Source organism: Strongylocentrotus purpuratus, unplaced genomic scaffold (assembly GCF_000002235.5).
Source record: "Strongylocentrotus purpuratus isolate Spur 01 unplaced genomic scaffold, Spur_5.0 spur5_scaffold_6, whole genome shotgun sequence".
NCBI classification, from domain to species: Eukaryota; Metazoa; Echinodermata; class Echinoidea; order Camarodonta; family Strongylocentrotidae; genus Strongylocentrotus; species Strongylocentrotus purpuratus.
In genome coordinates, this window is record NW_022145612.1 from 30321257 (window position 1) to 30344703 (window position 23447).

The 23447-nt window shown below is 34.9% G+C and overlaps 1 protein-coding gene across 1 annotated transcript in view; it reads left to right on the top strand.

The window, feature by feature from the left end:
- Nucleotides 1-19660, top strand: part of LOC752863 (ATP-binding cassette sub-family C member 8) — a 20471-nt gene extending 811 nt beyond the window's left edge. The window contains exons 2-20 of the mRNA XM_030999964.1: nt 230-328; nt 690-855; nt 1213-1350; nt 7015-7210; nt 7569-7801; nt 8420-8589; nt 9253-9322; nt 9706-9863; nt 11143-11235; nt 11483-11585; nt 12365-12484; nt 12838-12949; nt 13420-13550; nt 14114-14192; nt 14648-14756; nt 15424-15527; nt 15818-15951; nt 16269-16331; nt 16893-19660. Of these exons, the coding sequence (XP_030855824.1) occupies nt 230-328; nt 690-855; nt 1213-1350; nt 7015-7210; nt 7569-7801; nt 8420-8589; nt 9253-9322; nt 9706-9863; nt 11143-11235; nt 11483-11585; nt 12365-12484; nt 12838-12949; nt 13420-13550; nt 14114-14192; nt 14648-14756; nt 15424-15527; nt 15818-15951; nt 16269-16331; nt 16893-17030 (2416 nt within the window). The 3' untranslated portion in view covers nt 17031-19660. The remainder of the gene's footprint in view (nt 1-229; nt 329-689; nt 856-1212; nt 1351-7014; nt 7211-7568; nt 7802-8419; nt 8590-9252; nt 9323-9705; nt 9864-11142; nt 11236-11482; nt 11586-12364; nt 12485-12837; nt 12950-13419; nt 13551-14113; nt 14193-14647; nt 14757-15423; nt 15528-15817; nt 15952-16268; nt 16332-16892) is intronic.
- Nucleotides 19661-23447: the final 3787 nt, after the last annotated feature.

Below are 23447 nucleotides of genomic sequence, written 5' to 3' on the forward strand. Positions count from 1 at the left end.
AACGTGTATCCAAAAATCATTTAGTTAGTTTTCTTAAAATTAAGGGTACACTTATTATCTGCTGTATCCATCACATACGAAAATGTAACTCATTATCCCGGTATTAAGAGATCTGGGGGTTATCATGAGTGTTAGAATGTACTAGTAAATCATCTACAAAAAGATTTTTTCTTTGTGACTTTATTTGAAATAAAATTTGTTTTCTCGTTTGTTTGGTTGATCTTTCAAGCAAAAAGATCGGAGTTGCGTATGCAGCACAGACAGCGTGGCTGATCAACGCTAGCCTGAAGGATAATATCTTATTCGGAAACCCCTTTAGCCAGAAAAGGTATCCACTTAATTCTTCTTGCATGCCTCCCCCTCTCTCTATAACAAAAATGTTTCAACACAAAAATTGTAGGTTCAGCTTTAGATTGGACCAAAAAAAAATGAAGAAGGAAGCAGAGTATGTGATGACCTCCTTAAACAAAATTGGTTTGAGAGCGAAAAGAGATGAAAGAACTGAAAATAATAATTGCCTTATTAAATGAAATTGAAGACAATGGATAAACTGAAAAAAATATTATCATGCCAGTTATCTCTTTTGAATTCGTTCCAGCTTGTTAAGCACACAATACCTCGTTTAGTTTACATATTAATCTTGAATTCTAAATATTGTATCTCATTACCCACCCCCTCCTCCATCGCAGATATCAAACAATATTGGAAGCATGTTGTTTACAGCCTGACATTGATATCCTCCCTATGGGAGACCAAACGGAGATAGGTGAGAAGGGTATCAACATGAGCGGAGGTCAGAAGCAACGCATCAGTGTAGCCAGGGCCATGTATAGCTCAAATGATGTCGTCCTTTTGGTAAGTAATCATCAAATTTATCACGGAAGTAATCATGCATATTTATTATTAAAAAAACTTTAATAGATCAATCGTGGTGCAGTCAAGTTTAAGACCTGTAGGTAGAAGTTGTGCTCTATCGCAATATCTATGACTTGATCTAATGATAATAGTCAGATATGAGTTTGCGGAAGGGGGGAGGAGGGGTAAATTGGGTATAAAATGTGTTGCCCAAAAAGAAAGCATCCTGAAGCTCAATGGGGTATCCAGAATAGATTTACCGCAAAATAATTTGTATCTTTTAGGAACGCTCGCTTTGATCCATCAAACTAGGAACCTTCATCCATCTCTCTCTCTCTCTCTCTCTCTCTCTCTCAGGACGATCCACTATCAGCCCTTGATGTGCACGTTGGTAGTCACATGTTCTTCAAAGGTATTCTTGATTTCTTGATCGAGGAAAGAAGAACTGTCGTGCTTGTCACACATCAGGTCCAATACTTGGAGCATGCTGATCAGGTGAGGGTGTCAGTGGTGGATTTGGGACTCTATAAAGCAGTCAATTGGGTGCTAGTTTACTAATATACAAATATAGTCCTACAATACCTTTCGAGGGTCCAGCAAAAATTATGAGCTAATGCAACGGCATAAATAGTAACTTTCCCTAAGGCAAATTTTTATTAAATTTACCTCAAGGGAAAGTTACTATATTTATGCTTCTGAATGCTCATAGTATGCTAGACCCAACAAAGACATTACATATCTGCTTTATATCCCTCATGAGACATTAGCATATCACTATTACAAAGAACATGTACTGTGAGCGTTCAGCAGCATACTGATAGGCCTAAATTAAACAAAAATTAAACAAAAATGTACACGCATAGTGATACACAGTAAAACTATTAGCTTATAAGGGGGAAGAAAGAAGAAAAAAAAAGAAATGAAAATTGTGATGACACTACTGACATTTCAAGGATATATTTCATTAACTTTCCCTTGAGGTAAATTTGATAAAAATCTGCCTCGGGAAAGTTACTATTTATGCCGTTTCATTAATTTGCAAATCTATTCATCATGGATATTCCCTGTTCTTTGATCTTATTTTTCACTATTTTATAATCCCTTTTTTCTTGTCTTCCCTCTCCCCCTCTCTTCTTCAATTCGTATCTGTTTCCTCTCTATCATTTATAAGATGCATGATTTCTTTATTCCTTGAAATGTCAGTAGTGTCATCACAATTTTCATTTCTTTTTTTCTTCTTTCTTCCCCTTATAAGCTAATAGTTTTACTGTGTATCACTATGCGTGTACATGCAAGTTTATCGCCTATTGTAACGTTGTTCAGATGAGAGATAGTGGTGCTAAGGTAGTGACTTCAATGCTAGATGTACAATTAAAGATAATCTGAAAATTTTAGTGAAAACGGATCATTATTCATGTTACAAATTGGGAAAAACTGATCTGATTGATTCCTTAATTCTCCCAACTAGACCTAGACTCTATATTATTCCATTTCTATGCTGCTACTTGTCAAAGCCTGTTCAGCATCAAGACAACAATTCAATTACATTTTAGGTGAATGTAAATCGTCACAAAGCAATAAAATGGCTCTACATTCCATTCCAGACAGTTAAGTGTTGACAGATTTTTATAGTCTGTTTTATGTATTTTTATCATGGAAAAACGGTTGGGAAAATTCAAAAATGGTTGGGAGAATTTACTGTTAATCACTGTTAGAGGGTGCTTCACATCGACGCCTTCAAAGAAAACCATAGATATCTTTGTGGTTTGAGAATTTGTTCAGGATTTTTTGCATGTCAGAGGGTTAGTATAGTAGAAGGAATATAGTAAGTAGCATTTTATACCAAAATTAAGCAATTTTTTTCATCAACCTTCAACAATGTTACCGAGTCACTTTAATACGTTATTGACATATTGCATCTTTCCTCTTATAACTTTGATTTTATTGTTCTTCAGTGTAATATACTCATATTACTTTACCCTCGTGCAATATCTTTTTGATAATATTATCCTTGTACTTTTAGGTTGTTACACTCCGCGCTTTCTCATGTTACCCATGCTTTGTGTGAAACCCCTTCTCCTTCCTCTTCTCTTGGGTTCTCATCTTTTTCTTTTCTTCTTTCTCTTTTATTATCTCTTTCCTCAGCTATTATCACCTTTTCCCTCTTTTTTTTTCCTTTCTTCTTTCTTCACACAATACATAATTTTCTTTTCTTTCTTCTTCTTTTTTCATTCTTTTTCTTACATGTACTTTGATGCTTTGATAGTAACAGTGAATATGACTTCTCTTTTTTTATTTCTTTTTTTAATTTTTTTTTTAATCTACATAATTATAATCCTTTTGAGATACAATTTTTTTGCATTGAACTTTTATGTGTTGCGGGATTGGCATAACTTTACTCTTTTGACTTTAACGAATTTGTTTAAATGACGTTGATATTTTATTTTGTCAAACATTTCTTTTTTTTTAATCTTTTTTAAATCTGTTATTTTTACTTTTTAAATCATATTTCAACTTGAGGTGCACTTGGCAGAGATTCTTCTCTTTTTCTATTTTACTTGTTCTACTCTGTCCCTCTCTACCCCTCTCCTCCAATCTTTCGTATTTTCCCTGATCAACTTTTCTTTCTTTTTTCTTCTTCCTTCTATTCCTCTTTCTAGTTCCGTCTTTCTCTTTCTCTTTTTTTTTTCTCTCTCTCTCTTTTAATGTTTTTTAAGGTTTTTAATGTTTTTAATATTTGTAATATATTTTAAATTTTAACGTAATATTTGTAATATATTTAGATTTCGATTTAATGTTTGTAATATATTTAGATTTTGATGTAATATTTGATTCGCATTTTGTTTCATTATGCATGATTTATAGTCGTACATTTTAGTCATTCATATTTTGATCGTTTATTGTGGTGTATTGACTTTGTAAATTGAATAATTTCAGCTTCCCAGCTGCATGTTTTTTTATTTCAATAAACCGAATCAAATCAAATCAAATCAAATCAAAAGGGAAGAAGAGGTGAATGACTTACCAGATTAAAATTCCTTCTCCTTAGTTCCAGAAAAATCAAAATTCAAGTCAAATGAATTTTACAAAAACACGTTTTTAATTGTCAGAACTTCCAAGTAACAGCGTCAAACAATCCAATATAAAGTCTCAAAGTCAAAGCAGAAACATGAACGTATTTACATGGATGGCTTTTCCTTGTTTTACTTGTTGAAAATATTGACCGTACAGCCATGAAAGTGATATTCTGGCCGTCGATTTTAATGACGTTCATCGTGTAGGAGGCTCTGGTAGTGGTGCTCCCAGTAGTGACCGTTGTGGTGGGCTGCCCTTGTGGATTGAATGGAAATTGATCGGGTATTTGATCGAAAACTCGCCCCAGCTGACTATCATTTAATGATGGCATGTTTTAGTCTCAGGCTCAGCAATCATGTCCTCAGTGACAGTTGTCTTAGATGTAGATGGTTGTTCCTCAACATTTGCACTGCCACTGGACTTCGGGCTTGTGGAGTACATTTCTGACATCATCTTTTTCTTGGCTTCACTTGTACATGCGTAGTTCTTAATATAACTTTCGGCTCTTTAGCCAGACACCGTCATTATGTCTCGGGATGGATATCCTGCCTCGTCCAGAAGAGAGATACTAGTAGCTCACAAAGAGTGATTTGTGTACATTTTGCAGCTTGCTTCTTGGCAGATTTTTTTCAACATTGAGCCCACGGTAATCGTTCCAAGCGGTGCATTTGCATACCACGAAGCATCAGTTTCTTTTGCTTTTGATTTCGGCCTCTGCCACAGCCATTCAGTCATTATTCACTTTGGACAGATACACTTTGAGGCTGGTTACAGAGAAAAGGGAATTTCCCGGCAAGGAATACATCTGTCCTGCCTGGCTCTCATCATCATCATCATCTGCATAATTTTTTGGCATGCATATCGCAGAGTGTAAAGTACTCACCGTTATTTCTTTCGGCTTCATGGAGGACTAAATCTCCTGGCGTCATGTTCCCTAAATTCTCCATACCTCTGTTAGCAAAATACAGCATGGTGTCAAGGAAAACCTTCTTTTGGAGACCATCGGCAGAGAATGAATATAGACTTTGCAGAATCATCGTCGTGTCATCCTTCGGAATGACAGGGTGGTGTTTCACAGCAGCTTTTCTTGTTGCTTTTAAATTTTTCACAGAAATTTGAACGTTTTCCCACTTCTCGAAAACGACTCCTCTTTGGTAATGTCCACATTTCTTGACGCCAAGAAATGCCTTTGAAGGCTAAATCGAAAAGCCTGCATTGTTTTCTTGCTGTATTATTCACCATTCTGATTCCGAGCTCTATCGTAGAACTGCGAGAGAAGGAGGTCTAGGGCTTCGATATCCACAAGATCATCATCAAAATCGGCTTTTATTTCCTTACAAAAATCCCGAAACACAGAAAGTCCCAACCTGATCAGTTTCTTCGTGTTTTCGCTGTCACATCGTTCGTTAAATTTTTTATTCCACATCTAACAGGTAAAAACGGGGATAGTTGGCAGCCATTTTACCACGGTCACTACTGGAAGCAGCCATTTTGTCGAACTATGACTACTATAGCCTACGCGCACGCCGTGCGGGAACTCTGCCGATGGCTATGCACAATATACCGGCTGAAGAAACTTAAGGCGGGGGATTTAGCTTGCGCGCTCGTTGCACTCCAAAAAATTGAAGAAATTTAGATATCGAACGCAGAAATATCGGTGATCGGCGGAAAAAGTGGATTCCGGAATTTACTATACTATGTCAACTAGTAAATTTTCTCACGCCTCTCAAATTTATAATGAAATTATTTCCTTTTCGTGCTCTGAACAATCGCAATGCAAAAAAAAAAAAAAAAATGAGGGGTATAAAATAAAAAAATCTGACATACAAAATATCATATTTTCCAGGTTCTGTTTGGTTCTAAAGTTGAAACGTACATATTTATTCTTTAGTGTACTAATGGTTGTGTTTTAAGGGGGCATGGGCGTTTTCCAGAATTTCTTCAGTAATGGGGATAATCAACGGGTCTTACGTCCCCGCCACTGGTCTTCCAGTCCGTTAATATTACGACCGATTAGGTTGCACGTGTGATATTTCCATATACTCTAAAAACTCAAATGTTAAATCACAAATTAAAAGGGCCAAGAAGTGATCGCTTTTTCAAAATGATATATTAACACTTTGAACATGCTGGATCCAGCACTATCTGTAGCGTGTAAAAGGTGCTACTCTGAAATTTCGAAAAGAACAACTTTACCTTTTTATATGGTGGTTTAACATTTTATTTTGGTCTTTAGATTGTGCAGGTTCAATTCTTCATTTTTTAGGAGGGGGAGGGGTTGTTTTTGCTTGCTGTCCGAAGTCACATGTCCCACTTAACATTTAGGGTTAAAGTGACAGTTAAAATAAGGTTTAGGTTTCGTGTTAGAGGTATGAATCTTTGGACTATACATCGGACCAAATCGACATAATAACGATGCGACGTGGATGAACCACTATGTATATGCATCCGCACAGAGGGTTACAACTGATTTCATGATCCAACGGTTACAACTGGGGGGGGGGGGCGTTTCATAAAACTTGTCATCAATAACAAACGACAGTTTTTGTTATAAGCTACTGAAATCCATGCTTCTGATTGGCTATCAGCAGATTTATCACTGATGTTTGTCATTTGTCATTGCAAAAAGGCTTTGTGAAACGCCCCCCAGATCTCATGATCCAAGGGTTACTTGGAGGGATCTCCATGCTGTAACCTTTCTTATCAGGTCTGACTATGGTGACCTGTATATAGTGAATGATTTCCGCAAAGGATGTAGACGAGGCGGAAAGACATCAAATCTTTTAGACATTAAATAAGTGAAAATAGCCAAACGTTACGTCCAAACATTGTTATCGATTTGTTTCTAGTTTGTCGAAACAAATACCTCTCTTTAGTCTAAACTTTTGCAACATTATTGTTATGATCGTTTTGATTAATATAAAGAAAGAATATAGGAATGACAAACAAAAGGATTGTAACGATGTCCTTCGGGGATCTTTCTTGAAAACGGTCTTAATATGTGCAATATTATTGTTATGATCGTTTTGATTAAAGAATAAAATATAAGAATGACACATACAACGATTGTGATGATGTCCTCAGGTGATCTTTCTCCAAAACGGATGTATAGCGAGGAAAGGAACAGTGCAAGAGATTGGTAAATTGGATCCTTCCCTTGTAGAGTCTTGGAATCTATCTCTCATAGCGGCCGATGAAGCAGAATTAGAAGTCGGATACTGCAGTTCAACAGATGAAGAACGCGAAGTACTCAAGAAACAAATATCGACGATTAAGAAAGGTAAAAATAGATCACCAATGAAATAGTCGTACTATTTATAGAATCAAAATGGGTTAGACAAAGAGGCTTGACGTTTCGTATACTTGCACCACGACTCCATTCCTGGCACAGTACTGACTAATGCATATTTAGGAAGTCATTAAATTCATTGTGCACAAATAGTATTATTTATTTTTTTAAACTGTTTTAGATGATTTTTGTGCCTAAAATCACATAAATAAGATGTTATGGCATACGGTTTTTCACCAAACTCTGGATATGATAGAAATTATTCGCTGTTTTTTGCTAGTACTTCAAGTCCAAAAGAAGAAGGGGTGTGGATTTGAATTAATCAATTGTTGTCATTATTAACATTTAGATCAACGTCCTCAAAATGACGACTCTTCAAGCAAATTGATCAAATCGGAGGAGAGGAATCGTGGTTCTGTATCCTTTCGATACTACTGGTATTATTTATGTCAGTTTGGATTATGTCCAGGCTTCTTCGTCTGCTTCTTTGCCATACTTCAGAACGTGGCTAAAGCTGGAACACAATTCTGGCTTTCTGTCTGGTCATCGGCTGGTGCCAAGTTACCCAGCAATGCAACAGCTGTAAGTAGGCCTATACATCCCAATCTGTTTTCTCTTAGGGACTTACATATCATTTGTTTTGGTATTATTATTTCCTTTTGCAACCAAAACTTGAGGTTAGATTTTAAAATGCAAATAAAAAAAAACAAACGGATAGATAAAAATGGTGGAAATAATGTACACAAACTCAAAGAACAAGTCGAGTCTGACACATAAATATATGAATATCCATGTGCTACGATCAAATTATTACACATTATAAAATAAATTAAAGTAAGCCCATGACTTCAATATTTAATAATAATTGTATGTATCTGAAATCGTTTTTCTCATACAAAGAATCTTGCGCTACGATTGGTCAAAATTAAATCACGGGATGAAAGATAATTCTCCCATCATTGATGGGAGAAGAAAAGTTCGTTACACTGTGTACTATCTTCAGTGAAAGTGCGTTGCTAATAATAGGTTTTTTCTATGATATATACATTCTCAAACGAAATCCGTGACACCAGATATTGAAGTGACACCAAAGGAGGAAGAAATCAACGATAAACCTTTACCAAAAAAAGTAAACACATCGGATTTAAAAAAAAATCTAGACAGTGGGAAATCGACATCAATTGTTTCCTTTGTTTGCAGGAAGAAAGCAATGCTTTGCTGATGAGATATATCGGTGTATACTGTGCTCTGAATGCGGCTGATATGGTCCTGTGTATGGTATGGACAATGATTCTACTCTTTCAGTGTGTCCAAACCTCAAAGAATCTACATAATTTAATGCTAACTCGAGTACTGAGGGCACCAATGAGGTGAGTACTTATGTTAGAGAGATCTAATTCCATTTGACCATAATTCATCCCTTTTGTCATAGCGGTATACCTGCAAGATGATCACATACGATCAGCGGCGGGGGGGGGGGGGCATGCCTACTGTGTCTCCACCCCTTCCCCCACACACACGTACATGCACACGCACATATACGCACACACAAAAACACACATTGTATGGTAACCTAAAGGTGTTTTTTTTAGTAGGAGAGAAATGATGGGAGAGGGGAAAGAGTCGTGTAAAGGAGATGATAAGATTTCCTCCCACACCCCTCATATTTACCTTAGAAGATATAATTTAAAAGTAAACTTCGAACACACAGACGAACGAAATTCTGATGCGCGATTTAAATCAGCCATTATACAAGTCATAAAGTTTGGTGATTGACAACCCCCCCTACATAGTACTTCTGGAAATGACAACTATAATTTGAATGTGAATCTATACAGCAGCATGTAATATACTTCAAAAACATAGTGTGTGCATTTTGTCTGCCAATGTGGCGATAAACATGCGGATAATTTTTTCAAATGTATTCACATTTTATGGTACAACTCTGATTCAAAGACAGTAAAGTTTAGAGTGATACACTTCCTTCTTTATGTTATAGCAACAGTCTAACCAATGATTTCATTATCTTGCAGATTTTTTGACACGACCCCGATTGGACGAATCATGAACCGTTTTGCTTCTGACATGCAGAAACTCGATCAGGTATATATGCAGCATCTAAAGCAGGTTAAAAAAAATATTGTCAAGAGTAACGAATTTCTGTCTTTTTCAAACAGTGCCTTTAGTATCTAAAAACATAATTTATTTTCATCTTAGGATTTTTTTTTGGCAGATTTAGAATTAAAAATCAAACACATTTTTTTCCTCCTTATTACAAAAAACAAATATAAACTTTATGTTTACATCAAAATACATGGCGGAAAGAGGCGATAATTTGTGAAAGCATGACGCTTGTAATTGTGTCGTCTTACAAACAATGCATCCATACATTTCGTTGCAGTACAAAAGTGTAGAAAATAAAGAAAAAGAAAAATTGCCGAATGACACGAGACAAATACATTTTCAATTTTCCTTCTCTGTTGTAGACCCAAGGACCATTCATCTTGGGTACATTTAAGTTCTTCTTGGCGACCATGGCTGGAGTGATAATTAATGCAATCATCTCCTGGTATTTCATTGTGGCTATGATCCCAATCGTCCTAGCTTACATGCTAATTATGAAAGTCTTTATTGATAGCTCAAGGTAAGTGGGAAAATTGGCATGTATAGTGGTTGTCATGTAGCAGTTAGGTTTGTTTATAAAGCTTGGGATAGATTTTGTTTTTTTATGTATTACTTTAAAGTAGGATTTCCTTTTAATTTTGATTCTATATTTATTTGGGGGTACTAGATGTAGTGAGACGCCAAATTGGTTGACAAGAACTATTTGTAATTACGTATATATTATCTACATGAGATGCCCCCTTACCCTCACGCTCACTGTCTCTAAATATCAAAAGCCTAAAGGCAATATTTGTTTTGTCCCCATCGCAAATCAGGTAGTTTTTGAGGGAGGAGGGAGTTAGAATGGATGAGGAGGGTGGGGTAGGAAGGGGATGGGGATTTGAGGCTATGTTGGGCAGGGCAGGGTGCAACGGGTAGGGGGTCAGGAAGAACATTTTAATTTCATCTTTATTCAATGTTATAACTTGTAATATAATAGCTGCTTTTTTGGTGTATTTTTGTATATTAATTAAGTTATCAAAATCAATGATTTTATATGTAACAAAATGTCTTTTTTTCTTCCTCAGTTATAGTGTTAAATTTGGTTTATTGAATGAAAAATAAAATATATTCTGAAACAAAAAACAAAAAGGCCCCGGTCAATAAAATCAATCGATGGCAGGATATACAGATAAACTCAAGTTTTGAAACTGATGCTGGGTTTTAATAACTTTTACATAATGATTTAGCGTTATGATCATGAGATACATGTACCTCTTTTGTCACAGCGGTGGGGAATGATTGTATTATAAGTACATAGTGATCATGTGTGTTGTTTGACAATATTCATAATGAAAAGGGTTCACTTTTCACCAGAGATAGAGGCATTATATGGAAAAAGTGTTAGTAGTAGTAGCAGTTTCGATAGTAGTACGTAGTATTAGTATGTAGTAGTAGTAGTAGTAGTAGTAACAGTAGTAGTAGTGGTGGTAGTGGTAGTGGTCGTAGTAGCTGTTGTACTAGTAGTGGTGGTGGTAGTCGTAGTAGTAGTAGTAGTAGTAGTAGTAGTAGTAGTAGTAGTAGTAGTAGAGTAGTAGTAGTAGTAGTAGTAGTAGTAATATAAAAGTAGCTTCAATATCACAATCGTATGTATATTTTACATTAGAATACAATATGAATACTACATTATCATTAAGTTGTTGTTGTTTTTTCTATGTAGACTGTACACATTAAAACATGTTGACCTAACGTGTGAATAGGTAATTATCATTAAGAAATGATCAAACTTTGAATGTTTTGTTTTCAAATGAATAACACAGGGAAATGCAACGGTTGGTGAGTATTTCCACCTCACCCGTCTTCTCCCATTTTACTGAGTCGCTTGGAGGTTTGTCTACTATTCGTGCCTACAGGTAATTAAGAGACTTTTTGTTGTAGATAAGGGATTTTTCAAAGGGTTTCACCAGATATATTACGATGAGTAAGTATAGGCAATACCATACATACGAAACTCTCATGTCATTGTATATAAAAGAATGTGTAAAAACAAACATGCTTACTCGTCTACTGTGTTAAAATAAATATGCCATTTCCTTCTCTTTTCATTCATTTTCCCATAGTGTCATTCCCTTCTAATGTGAGACGATTTTTTTTTTACAGACTTCAGAAAAGATTCAAGCAGAATATCGTCCGTAAAATAGAGAGAAACCACGTGGCTTTCTGCTTTCTTCAAGATAGTAACCGATGGCTGGGGATCCGATTGGTATGTATCACGTTCCATTCAGAGATCAAACTTTTAAAATGGTGCTCATACTGCATTTGATCTTTGTGTTATCGTGGCGATGGATATGACCGACGTACACGTTTGAATTTGATTTTTTATTGACGGTAATAAAATGCCTGTTATTAACTACAAAGCTGCTCTACAGGAATTTGCCATGATTTTATAAGAACTTGAAATGGGTGGCTCAAATACAAAGGTATATGGTAAATGTCGTAAATCATTTAAGCTAATACGAGAGGGAAAGAATAATCTTTATACCAACACAAAATTGATTCTATTCGTATTAACTTGGCTGCATTCGGGAAGGCAGGGAGCAATTTCTAATAAATAACATTTAGTCTCGTGAAACATAGAATAAATTAATTTTTGTATTCAAACTTTTACCAATATATCTGTATTTACGATTTAAAAATGCCATGTGCATAACACCTGAATGAAAAAGGATGTGTGTGTCAAACAATATAACATCAAATTTGTATTTTGTGAGTTCTTTTTCTACTTTCCCCTAAAAAAAAACTTCAGATTGAATTAAAAGCCGACTATTGTCTTTGTGATGTTTGATCCTGCTTCCATTGTTCTGAAGGTCTTGATAAATGATTAATGATTGTACTGAAGGAGGCTGCACTAAAGAAAAATGAACGTAAATTATCTAATAATGATTACGGAATCAGCTAAATGATTTGTTAGAAACGTTTTTCTTTTAACATCAATGTCTTATTACCATTATTATCATTATTATTTTGCTCTATTTTACAAAGGATGTGATAGGAGCCCTGATTGTTCTAGCAGCTGGACTGACTAGTCTTGCTGCCTCGGCTCTTCATCCAGCTACTTTTGGCGCTAGTCTTGTTGGTTTGGCAATAACATATGCAGTCAAGGTAAATATAAATTTCACATTTTGTTAACTATTTCTGGAAACTTAATATCGCGAAGTAATGCTGGAAGAGAATAAGGAGCAATGTGATTAAGACTTTGCAACGTAATTTTAATTAAGACGGTTGAAAAAAGAAGGAGATGGTCATAAGCAAAGGAAATGAGAAACGTAAAAGAAAAATAGAGAGACCGAGATAGAGAGAGAGAGAGAGAGAGAGGGGGGGGGGGGGGGTAGGACCATTTATCAAATTCAATAAAATTTGTAAATAAGGAATCTCTGAAATTTGCAACATCAAAATGCACAACCAGTATTTAATGAGCTTTCCAGGATTACATGATATTTGATTCTCTTCCTTAGGCTGCATATTCCCTGACATGGGTTGTTCGTAATTCAACTAGTGTCGAGTTGGGCATGAATTCTGTAGAGAGGATCAAGTACTATACCAAGGTAGAGAACGAGAAATATCAAGGTAACTCAAGTAGTCAAGTATGGTCATCTTCCTTTAAGATGTAATCATACCACAAATGTAATTATCAATTGATCTAAAACAGCCACTAATGCTGACGGACAATTTTACAACGCTGTTCAATGTGTAATGTTTAATACATTCATAAAATGTATTTATACATCATGTTTCTAGATCGGACATTGTGCTAGGGTGTACATCCAAATTGAATATTTACCGGTTTTAAAGACATAAACTTTGTGAAAGCTTGTATACTGATTGAATCTGATTTGATGATACACAAACTTTGAACCAAAATGTTGTTCTTTTCATTCCAAACTTAGCTTCTGACATGTCCATGAGGAAGCTTGTAATGAAGTGTGTTTTTGAGAGAGAAAGATGGTGTAAGTGTACCAGCACACATGATAGGTAGGCTTGTTGAAATCAAGTCTTTGTATATAATCAAACGCTATCATTCATTTATTTTAAAACAGGATCTGTTACTCCAAGCCGTAATTGGCCAGAGATGGGCCATGTATTATACAATCGAGTACATGCTAGGTATGCGGCTACCCTACCTGCTATCCTTCAGGATGTTAGCATTGATTTCAAACCAGGCATGAAGGTAATCTATTCCATACCCATCCCATCGTACTTGAATTCTATGAAATTTTATCTTCACAGCAAAACTAATTCGTTGGTTCGTGATATCATTGACGATATCCAAATTCATGAGGTGAATGTCGAAATCACTATTGAAAAATGCCATTTTTTGTTTATCTCCACTACGAAAACCGGACTTATAAAAGAGTAAACAATATTTTGATAGATAGTGTCCGTACTTTGAAATGTCCGACCTCTAAAGAACTACCAAAGTTATAAATAATATACTAGAAAAAAAGGTTTTCTCTCTTCCCATTATAATTTGTCGGAAATGGCAGCATTGGCACCCTGTTATTCTAAAAAAAGAATAAAGCGCTTTAAATTGTAATTTGTTGGTATGATTTGAAGTACATGCAGATGAACCAGGTTCCAATTATTTGATGTAGAGCAAATGATTATTCGACTATGACAATTCTTTCTTGTTACTTTCCTTTTGACAGGCGAATTTATACAATATTTACGGGTTCTAATTCTCTTTGCTCATAATATATAACAAGCATTGGCATTTACCACTTACTTGTATAGGTTGGTATTTGTGGCCGAACAGGCAGCGGGAAGTCCTCTCTGACATTGACACTTTTCCGCATCATCGATACATTTAAAGGTAAGTTCCCTATAGTCTTATGTTAAAAATAGAAACAAATATAAATTATGTGATTGTGATCCATAAGATGACGCTCTCGTTCTTCCTAAAATGTTTGGGTTCCATTTTTTATTTACGTCATCCGTTAGGCATATTTAAGATATTAATAGTGTGTTCAATTGTATTCACCTAAATCATGCGTTTGAGATCAACGAGTGAATATGCCCACATGAATGTACATTTTAAATCCATGAACCAAGATCAAAATATATCAGTGATGAGCAAATCAAGATAACCTTTTTTTTAAGTTTAGGGTTGAAGGTGTTCCTTTATCTGTATGTTTAGCCTACAGGTTGAGGACGGTAAATTGAATAATCATGACTGTGACGATTTACCAAAACATCTATGAGTGTATTTCGAGGATGCTTGTCCTAACAATTTTATATCTGTTATTTATGATGTTTATTTATATCCAGGATCTATTCACATCGATGGCATCGATATTGGGAAGCTGTCTCTCGTCGATTTGCGAAGTCGTCTTGCCATTATACCTCAAGACCCTGTCATGTTCGGAGGCACAGTTAGGTCAGTTGATATATTCACAGATCAAATTTCGTAGTCAGCATAACATTTCTCTTTGAAGACAAGTTTCAGGTTTAACATGCATATATCAATATATACATTGACGTTTTCACTTTCACTTCACTTTCAGATCAATTCAATTCAATTCAATTATATTTCACATCTCTTAAAAATACATGAGAAGATATTCAAACAAATCAGTACAAATTAACAATATTAATATAACAACCATTTGTGTACATAGCACTATGTAACAAGGTTGAAGGGTGGTGGATGCGAAGGATCAACAAAGGCCGTAGCCTGTTAAGACAAATCCTATATTTTTTCAAAAATATTTGTTTAAAATTTATTTTTAAAAATCATATAACACAGCATAATCACATAAAACACAACATAACTGATTACATAAATCACACCAAAGGCAATAAGATCAAATAAAACTACTCATTATTTAAGAAAATCTGATTTATATTTGTTTCTGAATTCAAGAACAGTTGAGATATCTTAGTACCAAAAATTGTCCACAAGTGCACTCCATGGCCTGCAATGGTATTCATCAGAATAAATTTTTTTTTCCAATGATCTCCCCTCCAAAATAACGAATTTCTGTAGTCCCATCCATTCTTACGGCCATTATTCTCTTGACCATTCTTCTTTCTGACAAATAAAGATTCAACCTAGACCCTGAGGAAAGGCAATCAGATGCTGATATATGGGAAGCATTGGAAGTTGCCCAACTCAAGGAGCTTGTGAGAGATCTTCCAAACAATCTCGGTAGGTTTATTTTCTTCTTACACAATTATCAATGATCAACGTGATAGATGATGGAAGCGTGCATTGACTTTAAATCTTTTTCTAAAATGTATCAACAAATGAAATAAAAAGCCAAATTTTCCTCTGTATACAAAAGTGACTTGAAATTATGAGCCACATTTAATGAAACATGACGTCTATGAAATGATGTCTGTAATAGTTTGCATATGAGTATATTGCTAAAGCTAACATCGCTCTTTGTTATTCTTTTTTCTTTTACCTTTTGCTAAACTGGGAATTCAAATCGCTAGACTCGCTGGTACACGAAGGAGGAGATAATTTCAGTGTGGGTGAAAGACAACTCTTCTGCCTTGCTCGGGCTATGCTCAAGAAAAGTCGCATTCTGATAATGGATGAAGCAACGGCCTCCATTGATGTCCACACGGTATAATTTTTTTTGTGCTTGTCGAAGTTTTAATTCCCCCGCAGTCAACGTTTATGTTTTCTTAATATTACCATCGATATGACTTTCCATTCTTTCTTTTTTAATCAAATTTGTTAATTCTCTTGTTAACCTTAATCATTTCCTGCGTTTCAAACATTTTCTATTTTGTAATGAAAAGGCATTGCATTTTTTTTTTACTGCTGAGCTTTTAACAATTTCCTACGTTATGAGTGCATATTCTTCAGTCCATTAAAAGGTATTGTGTTTTGCTTTGACAGTAAAAAAATATTCAATGTTTATTCCATATTCGTTCATAGGATGCTATTCTACAGGAAGTCGTCGCAACTGCTTTCCAGAAGGAAACCGTCATCACAATTGCGGTAAGTACTCAAGATCTGTAGCACATGCATATTCAGCAATATTCGTCGATGATCAAATTGAATTAATTTGAAACTTTTATTCTTAAACCTGTTTTTATACTTAATTCATCGATTAACAATTCAAAACAACATGTCTATGTTCATCCTCAATAAATGGATCCCAAATTGGTGATGTCTCACCTTTAGTGACAAAGAAGGAAATCTTAATAGCAGGAGAGAGGACAAGAAGAACTAGAAGAAGAATAATGAGGAGGAGGAGGAGGAGATGAAGTAGGAGAAGAAGAAGAAGAAGAAGAAGCTGAAGAAAAAGAAGAAGGGGTAGAAGAAGGAGGATGAGGATAAGAAGAATACGAAAATGAAAAGGAAAAGAAAAGGATAAAGAAAAAAAGAAGAAGTAGGGAATTGATGGAAGGAGAAGAAAACAAATATACAGAAAAGGGAGAAAAAGAAAGAAGAAAAATAAATGGCAGAAATGTAAAGAAATAATCTTTAACGTCTACTTTGTTATTCAATATACGTTAACGCAATTAATTTATGTATCTTTTGTAAATTGTATAACAGCATCGTGTATCAACCATCCTGGATTCAGATCAGATTGTTGTACTCTCCGAAGGACACGTCGCAGAGGTGGGAACACCAGAATCTCTGCTAAAGAAAAAAGATGGTATCTTTGCTTCTCTTGTCAGGAATAAGCTTTAACTAAGCGAAATTTCCATCAGCTTCATTACGATATGTCACTTCCACTTGTTCACATTATTAGAATTTAAGAATATTATTCTTTAACAGTACAATCGGAGATGTATCGTGTAGAAATGATTTTATATGTTGTCAATATGTCATGCGGCTTTGGTCAGGTGACAACAGGCGGTATACTGTAGTTATCAATATATTTTACACCTAAAGAGCGCACTCGTGGGCACAAGCATGATTTAAGTGTTAAGGGTCTTGTGAATGTGGTATCTTTACATTACCTCCTTTGATTTTATGTATGTGGCCAAACAAAATGATGTAAATGTCACGAGGTTCTCTCGTTTTCGTATATGATGAATGAAGAGCCCTTCTATTATGGTGTATCTAATTAGGTTTATAACTCATTCATCTATGGGAATAATGTTTCCTTTAAGGCGCTCATAATTCGGCGCCCCTATACCTGTTTAACCTGGATTGGTCAAAGCTATACAGACTGCAGTGCATTAAGAATTTCTTCTGACAAGGTAACCATGTACTTTTGATAGGATGATGAAAGCTTTTGTGATAGTAATTACTTTAGTTATGCCCTCACGGTGACCATTATGGTCTGAATACTCCCCAGGGAATGAAGATCGTGCACATTGTGTGTATGAATGGATCCGTTGACCTGGGGTATAATAGCATCTGTAAAGCGCTTACAGAGACGATTTTCGGATTAGGCGGTGTATGAATCCAGGTTTATTATTATTATCAGTATTAAACCTCACCTGGTTCGTTAGTAGAATGCCATATTTAATGTTTTAAATTAATAATGGTATTGCTCATGCTATTGATGTCACAATTTAATATGAAACAAATTTACAACGCATTTCAAACTCATGACGAAATACACTGACAGATTGGGAGAGAGAGCGATAAACATGTCATATGAATTTATTTGTTATATGTAATGCAATAAATAATGTATGTTTCTATATCATTGTAGAAGGTCACACTTTAACCGACATATTCTTGTATTTTAAACGTGTAGCTTAGCATGGAAATATTCCATACGTACCTGTATCATGATAACCTTTAAAAGGTAGATTTATACAAACTGCGTCAATGTGGTTTATTTGTAATTTGCATTTTCCAAGACTATTTCGTGATTTTTATGATAAAATTCATGACAATGTTTAACCTGTAAAGGAAAGAATTAAGTGGATCTTCTTGATCTTGGTCTATATCTTTCCCTCTGATGTTGTTGAATTTGTTGAAACAAAGAAACGACGCGCAATATGCATGGTAACTGAATCGATAAGGAGGAGGAGGAGAGAAACACACATCATTAATCAGTATGACCATGAAAAGCAATCTGTATACACTGTATACGGGGTTTTATTTCAGTAAATAGTCGCTGGTGTCAATTTTCATTTTCATTTACAGGCTATTATCTGTTATTACGATGGATTGTGATAAGTCACAATGATAATCGGAAATTTGCTCACAGCGTTTTTTTTTTTATCGTAAAGACTACAGGTTACAAGTTTAGGGTTGTAATTGGGTTGACGTTAGTTTTAGGGTTAAGGTTAGGAAATTTGGATTGGGGTTAGCGTTACGTATAATGTGGGGTCGAGTGTTGGAGTTAAGGGTTTTTGGTCGGGGATTATAAGAATTATTATATCCCCTGTATGTAAATATAAAGTAAGTAATGAAGCGCAGACAGTGATTTCAATGTAATTGAATACTACGTATCTTCTCATGTCTAAATTAATAAGATAAATAATGATACCTTTGAATTTTCGCACTATAGTGGGATCATAAAAGACAATCGTACATTTTCTCATTTGTACGATTTACCAAGACATTTCAGATGCAATAGATTATCTTCCTTATGTTTTACTAGTAGTCGGTCATTAACTCTAATATCACAAGTTTACTGTATGTTCGTATTACAAAACATGTAGTTTCCTGTCTCATTTCTTTTATATTAGATATAATTGCGCTTTGATTCACATATCATTATGTAATAGCTGAGGATAATTGATTACAAATAATTTATTATATTGCATTATAATGACACATCAACTAATTTTTAGCCAAATATTCGAGTGAACTTTTACTTCTATTTTGCCTATCCATGAACGATTCATTTCAAAAGCTTTATTATTTATATGAAAGTGTGATTCCAATTTTGAATGAATATGTACGTTTTCATAACGAATTAGTAATTTTCTATTTTATTTTATTGATTCCAGGAATATATCAAAGAAAATATATTGTGTGCCATAAGCTTTAGTAAAAATATTATACTATGCAATAAATTTATTGTAAAATTTGTTATTTTAAAGTTGTGAATATTTACCCAGTCACGGTATGGAATACTACAGACCATTCTCAAAGCACTTCAAACAATATATTTGTCGTAAGTAATTGTAAATGATTTGACATATCAAATAGGCCAGTGGGGCACTACGCCAATTCTAAAGTTCTATCAAGGGTTGTTATATTGTTCTGTCTTGCTGTAGTTGTGTGTTTGTATGTCGTTTTAATGATTATTTTATTTTTATTTTGTTATTATACGGTAAAAGAATTAACGGTTTAGGATTATATGTATCATGAAACTTTTATTTCCATTAAAATCACGAAAGGGATGATTATTACGGTTGCCTCTCGTGATCTTTATCACTTTTGTATTACATAAATTAACCTATTTTATAAAATTGCTTGACCACAAAATGTGGTTCAATCTTGCCTCTTAGATCTGCATGAATTAAACATAAAAGTAATGAAAAAGAACAAGTCAAATCGTTTATATATTTAAAAAGACACGTCTTTTATGACAAGACAATTAATGTTTTGCTTTGTAACCCTACAATCTCTTTCTGTTGGAGCTAATGAACATTACCCCTTTACTGTCTCATTTTAAAGTTTGTTAATTTGATTCAACCTTACAAGAAAAAAACAACTATTTAGGTCATTAGATTGACATATCAATAATAAAGTTTAAAGATTTGCATTTTGGGGGAATACTTCAGTAGTTCACGATTGTGGGTTCGAACCCCGGCCACGTCATACAAAATGACGTTAAAAGACGGGAGTTGCGGCTACCTTGTTTGGCGTTCAACATTAAAGGGATAGAGCAACGTCGATCTGGCGCTGCTCAGTGGCTGCCGAGCTCACGATCAATTGGGCAAAAAGAATTTCCATTTTCGGTTTAATAAAATTTGGAGTGGACTTTAAAAGATAATTATTATTATTATTATTATTATTATTATTATTATTATTAAACTGGAAATGAAAACGTGAGTGGATGTTTAACATCACTGTTGTATCACCACGCCATATTATCATTAAAACTTACCCCATACAGAATAAGCCTTAAACAGCAGGGCTGTATATGATGATGATGAAGTAGAGCTCTAATCAATATGAAAATAGCAATTTCCATCAGGTCATACGTTAAAAAAATACACAAGTATGATAACATAAAAAGGAGATATTACCACTGTTTTCATTTGTGTAATTTCTTATTTTTGATAAATTCTAAAATTACTTTATTTTTTCTTCTTCACCCCCTTTCACATGTGGGACAGTGTGACATATATCGGTTTTTGTTTGTTCTAACATGGTTTTACCATATTGACCATCGACTTATTATAGATCGATTATATTTGAATGACCAGTCAATGACCACGCAATGAGCAATAGTTACCCCCGAAAAACACTCACAGTTTAATATATGGCACCATTCATTAAAGGTAATACAAAGTTTTGGTATGGGGTCATGAATTTGGTTCAAATGAACATATTGGAAGCATATACGATCCTACAATGTTCAGTGATCGTTGTCGCGGTTGAAATCGAGTCTAAAGTTATGAAATTGTAAATAATAAACTCTTTATGTTGAATAGCTCCCTCTCAAGGTCAAGATATAAATTAAGCTATAAAACAATGTTTCTTGACATCAATATATCAATATATATTTCCCCTGTTTGCATGCTTCCTGCTCCCATACTGTAAATAAAATGAAAAGTTGTAATCTTAGAAAGCGAAGAATTTGGCTTACTTACAATCTATCCTACTTTTTAAGTATCATCTCGTCCATATCACTTTCTCCACCCTCTCCCTCTTCTTTCTGTCTATCCGTATGTCTGATCTCCAACAGGCGCGCGCGCTCTCTCTCTCTCTCTCTCCTTCTTTCTCTCTGTCTGTCCGTCTCTCTCACTCTTTCTCTCTCACTCTATCATGCTGTCTCTTTCCCATTTTTTCTATCTTTCCCTTTCTCTCTCTCTCTATCTCTCTATTTATTTATTTCTCTCTCTTTCTCTCTCTCTCTCTCTGTCACCCATACTCTCTCTCTCTCTCTCTCTCTATCCACTTCCCTCATTTTCAGTACTGTACACTATACATTTAAAAAACGTAATGGAATCCTGTGCCCGGGTAAATAGTTCCGTAACAACTTTTGTTAAATACCTGTAACTGGTACTATCGTACAATTTTAATTAATACTGTGGTTTGAGAAATCGTGATAAATTAGTTCGTTTATCTATTTAAAAAAAAAATCGAGTGATCACGGACGTCACTCCTCTGGAGAGTGAAAATGCTGTGAAAATAGAGAAAGCATTCCATCTTTTCTTCTCAAAGAGCACTTTTTAATCAATCGATATTCACTCCTGAGCAAGTGATCACGGACGTCACTCCCAAGAAAGTGAAAATAGAGTGAAAATTCACCCTTTTTTAGAGAGAGAGAGAGTACGAGTTCAGAAACAAAATGAATACGAAACAGGCTCGGAAATACAGTTGAAGTCCACTTTATTATTTATAACGTCGCTACAAATTTAGCCGAAGCTCCAGTAGTTTAAACGAAGATTATATAGAGATATCGACTGCTACGAAAGTTGCATCCGCTCCTATCACATGATAGGAGCGGATGCAACTTGCCCGCGAACCAGTATAGAAACAGCCAGTCCTCGAATATTAAAGCAGTCGATATCCCTTTTATATACCAAATTGACACAAAAAAACTACCAAGATTTCTTACCTTCTCCTTTAAATGAGTGAAGATTGATTAAAACATCACGCAAAATCTGAGAAACTATCCGTTTATCTTTGCCGGAAAATCGACTGAAATTTTCGATCAGTTGGGAATCGCTAGCAAAAAGCACTGTATGGTGTCCGCGCTCGCTCAAAGAACATTTTAACACGTAAACCAATGGGTATCGCAGCAAAATTTTGTTATTTTCCTGGTAACCGGAATTTTGAGGGATGTCACTTTTTTACTATATTAACCGGTTTGGGCATTTTTCGTTTCGTCATGCACATAGCACTTAAATAGTCGAGCGCCCGGCACGGCTTTAATGTCACATACTCTTACTAGCCGAGAAAAGAGGAACTAACTGATCTTTATTTCCATAACCCTGCTTCATCTATATTTGACGTAATATTTGATTATCATTTTAACGACGACCTCACTCCACTTTCAGATAATTGAACTCTTAATAACAGGTGCGGTGGGTCGATTGTAAAATGTTTGTTTAAAGGTAAAGACCAGTATTGGAAACGCCCCAATTTCAAAAAATGAAATGGAAGCTCTTATTACCAATCATGTGAAAGAATATGTTTTGACTAATACATGATGATAACAATTTGCCGGGAAACCCCCTACTAATTGATATATTTGGTAAATTAGTTTATCTATTGGAATGTGAGAGATAAACGCACGTGTCGCGCACGTGTGCGTAGTCCCATATACATCTTTCTGTGTACAGTGATTGTAACTTTTCGAAGACTGGGCCAAATTTCTTATCGTTTTGATGATTCCAGAACCTTGCAGTACACACCAATACTTATATGCTAGACGATCAACCTTTTCTGATCGACTCCACAACGTTTCTTTCACAATGCAATCGCATGACTATAACTGGTCTTTATCTTTAAAGCCTACTTTGATCAGGTGAGCGCTAACATATTGATATTTATCTGAGTTTAAGTATACATTACCTATTAATGTTAAAGAATCAAGTAATGTAACCTATAATATATTAGCTTATCCGGTAACTTTCATAATTCGTCAGCAAAATCAATCATAATGAGGGGAATTTTAACTTAACGCTTTTCGCAACCTATCCGTCCTAAAATATACAGCACAATATTCGCACATGGGTGATGTATATTGATTAATGAGCAAAATAAATAGCGCATGGCAGAGTGAAATCCTCCACTGATTGCATACATTGATCCTTTTACTGTTTCTGATTTAAGAACAAAAACAAGAATTTGATAAATGTCTAAGCACCTTTAATATGTTTTTGTTTTCTTCATGAATCCAAACATTGCCCCTTTTCCATTAGGCATTTTAATTTTCTCACCCTAATTCATCCATGGTGCCAGGTAAAATTCAATTGCTCTATATACGTTTCAGAACTTGTTTATACCTTTCTATCA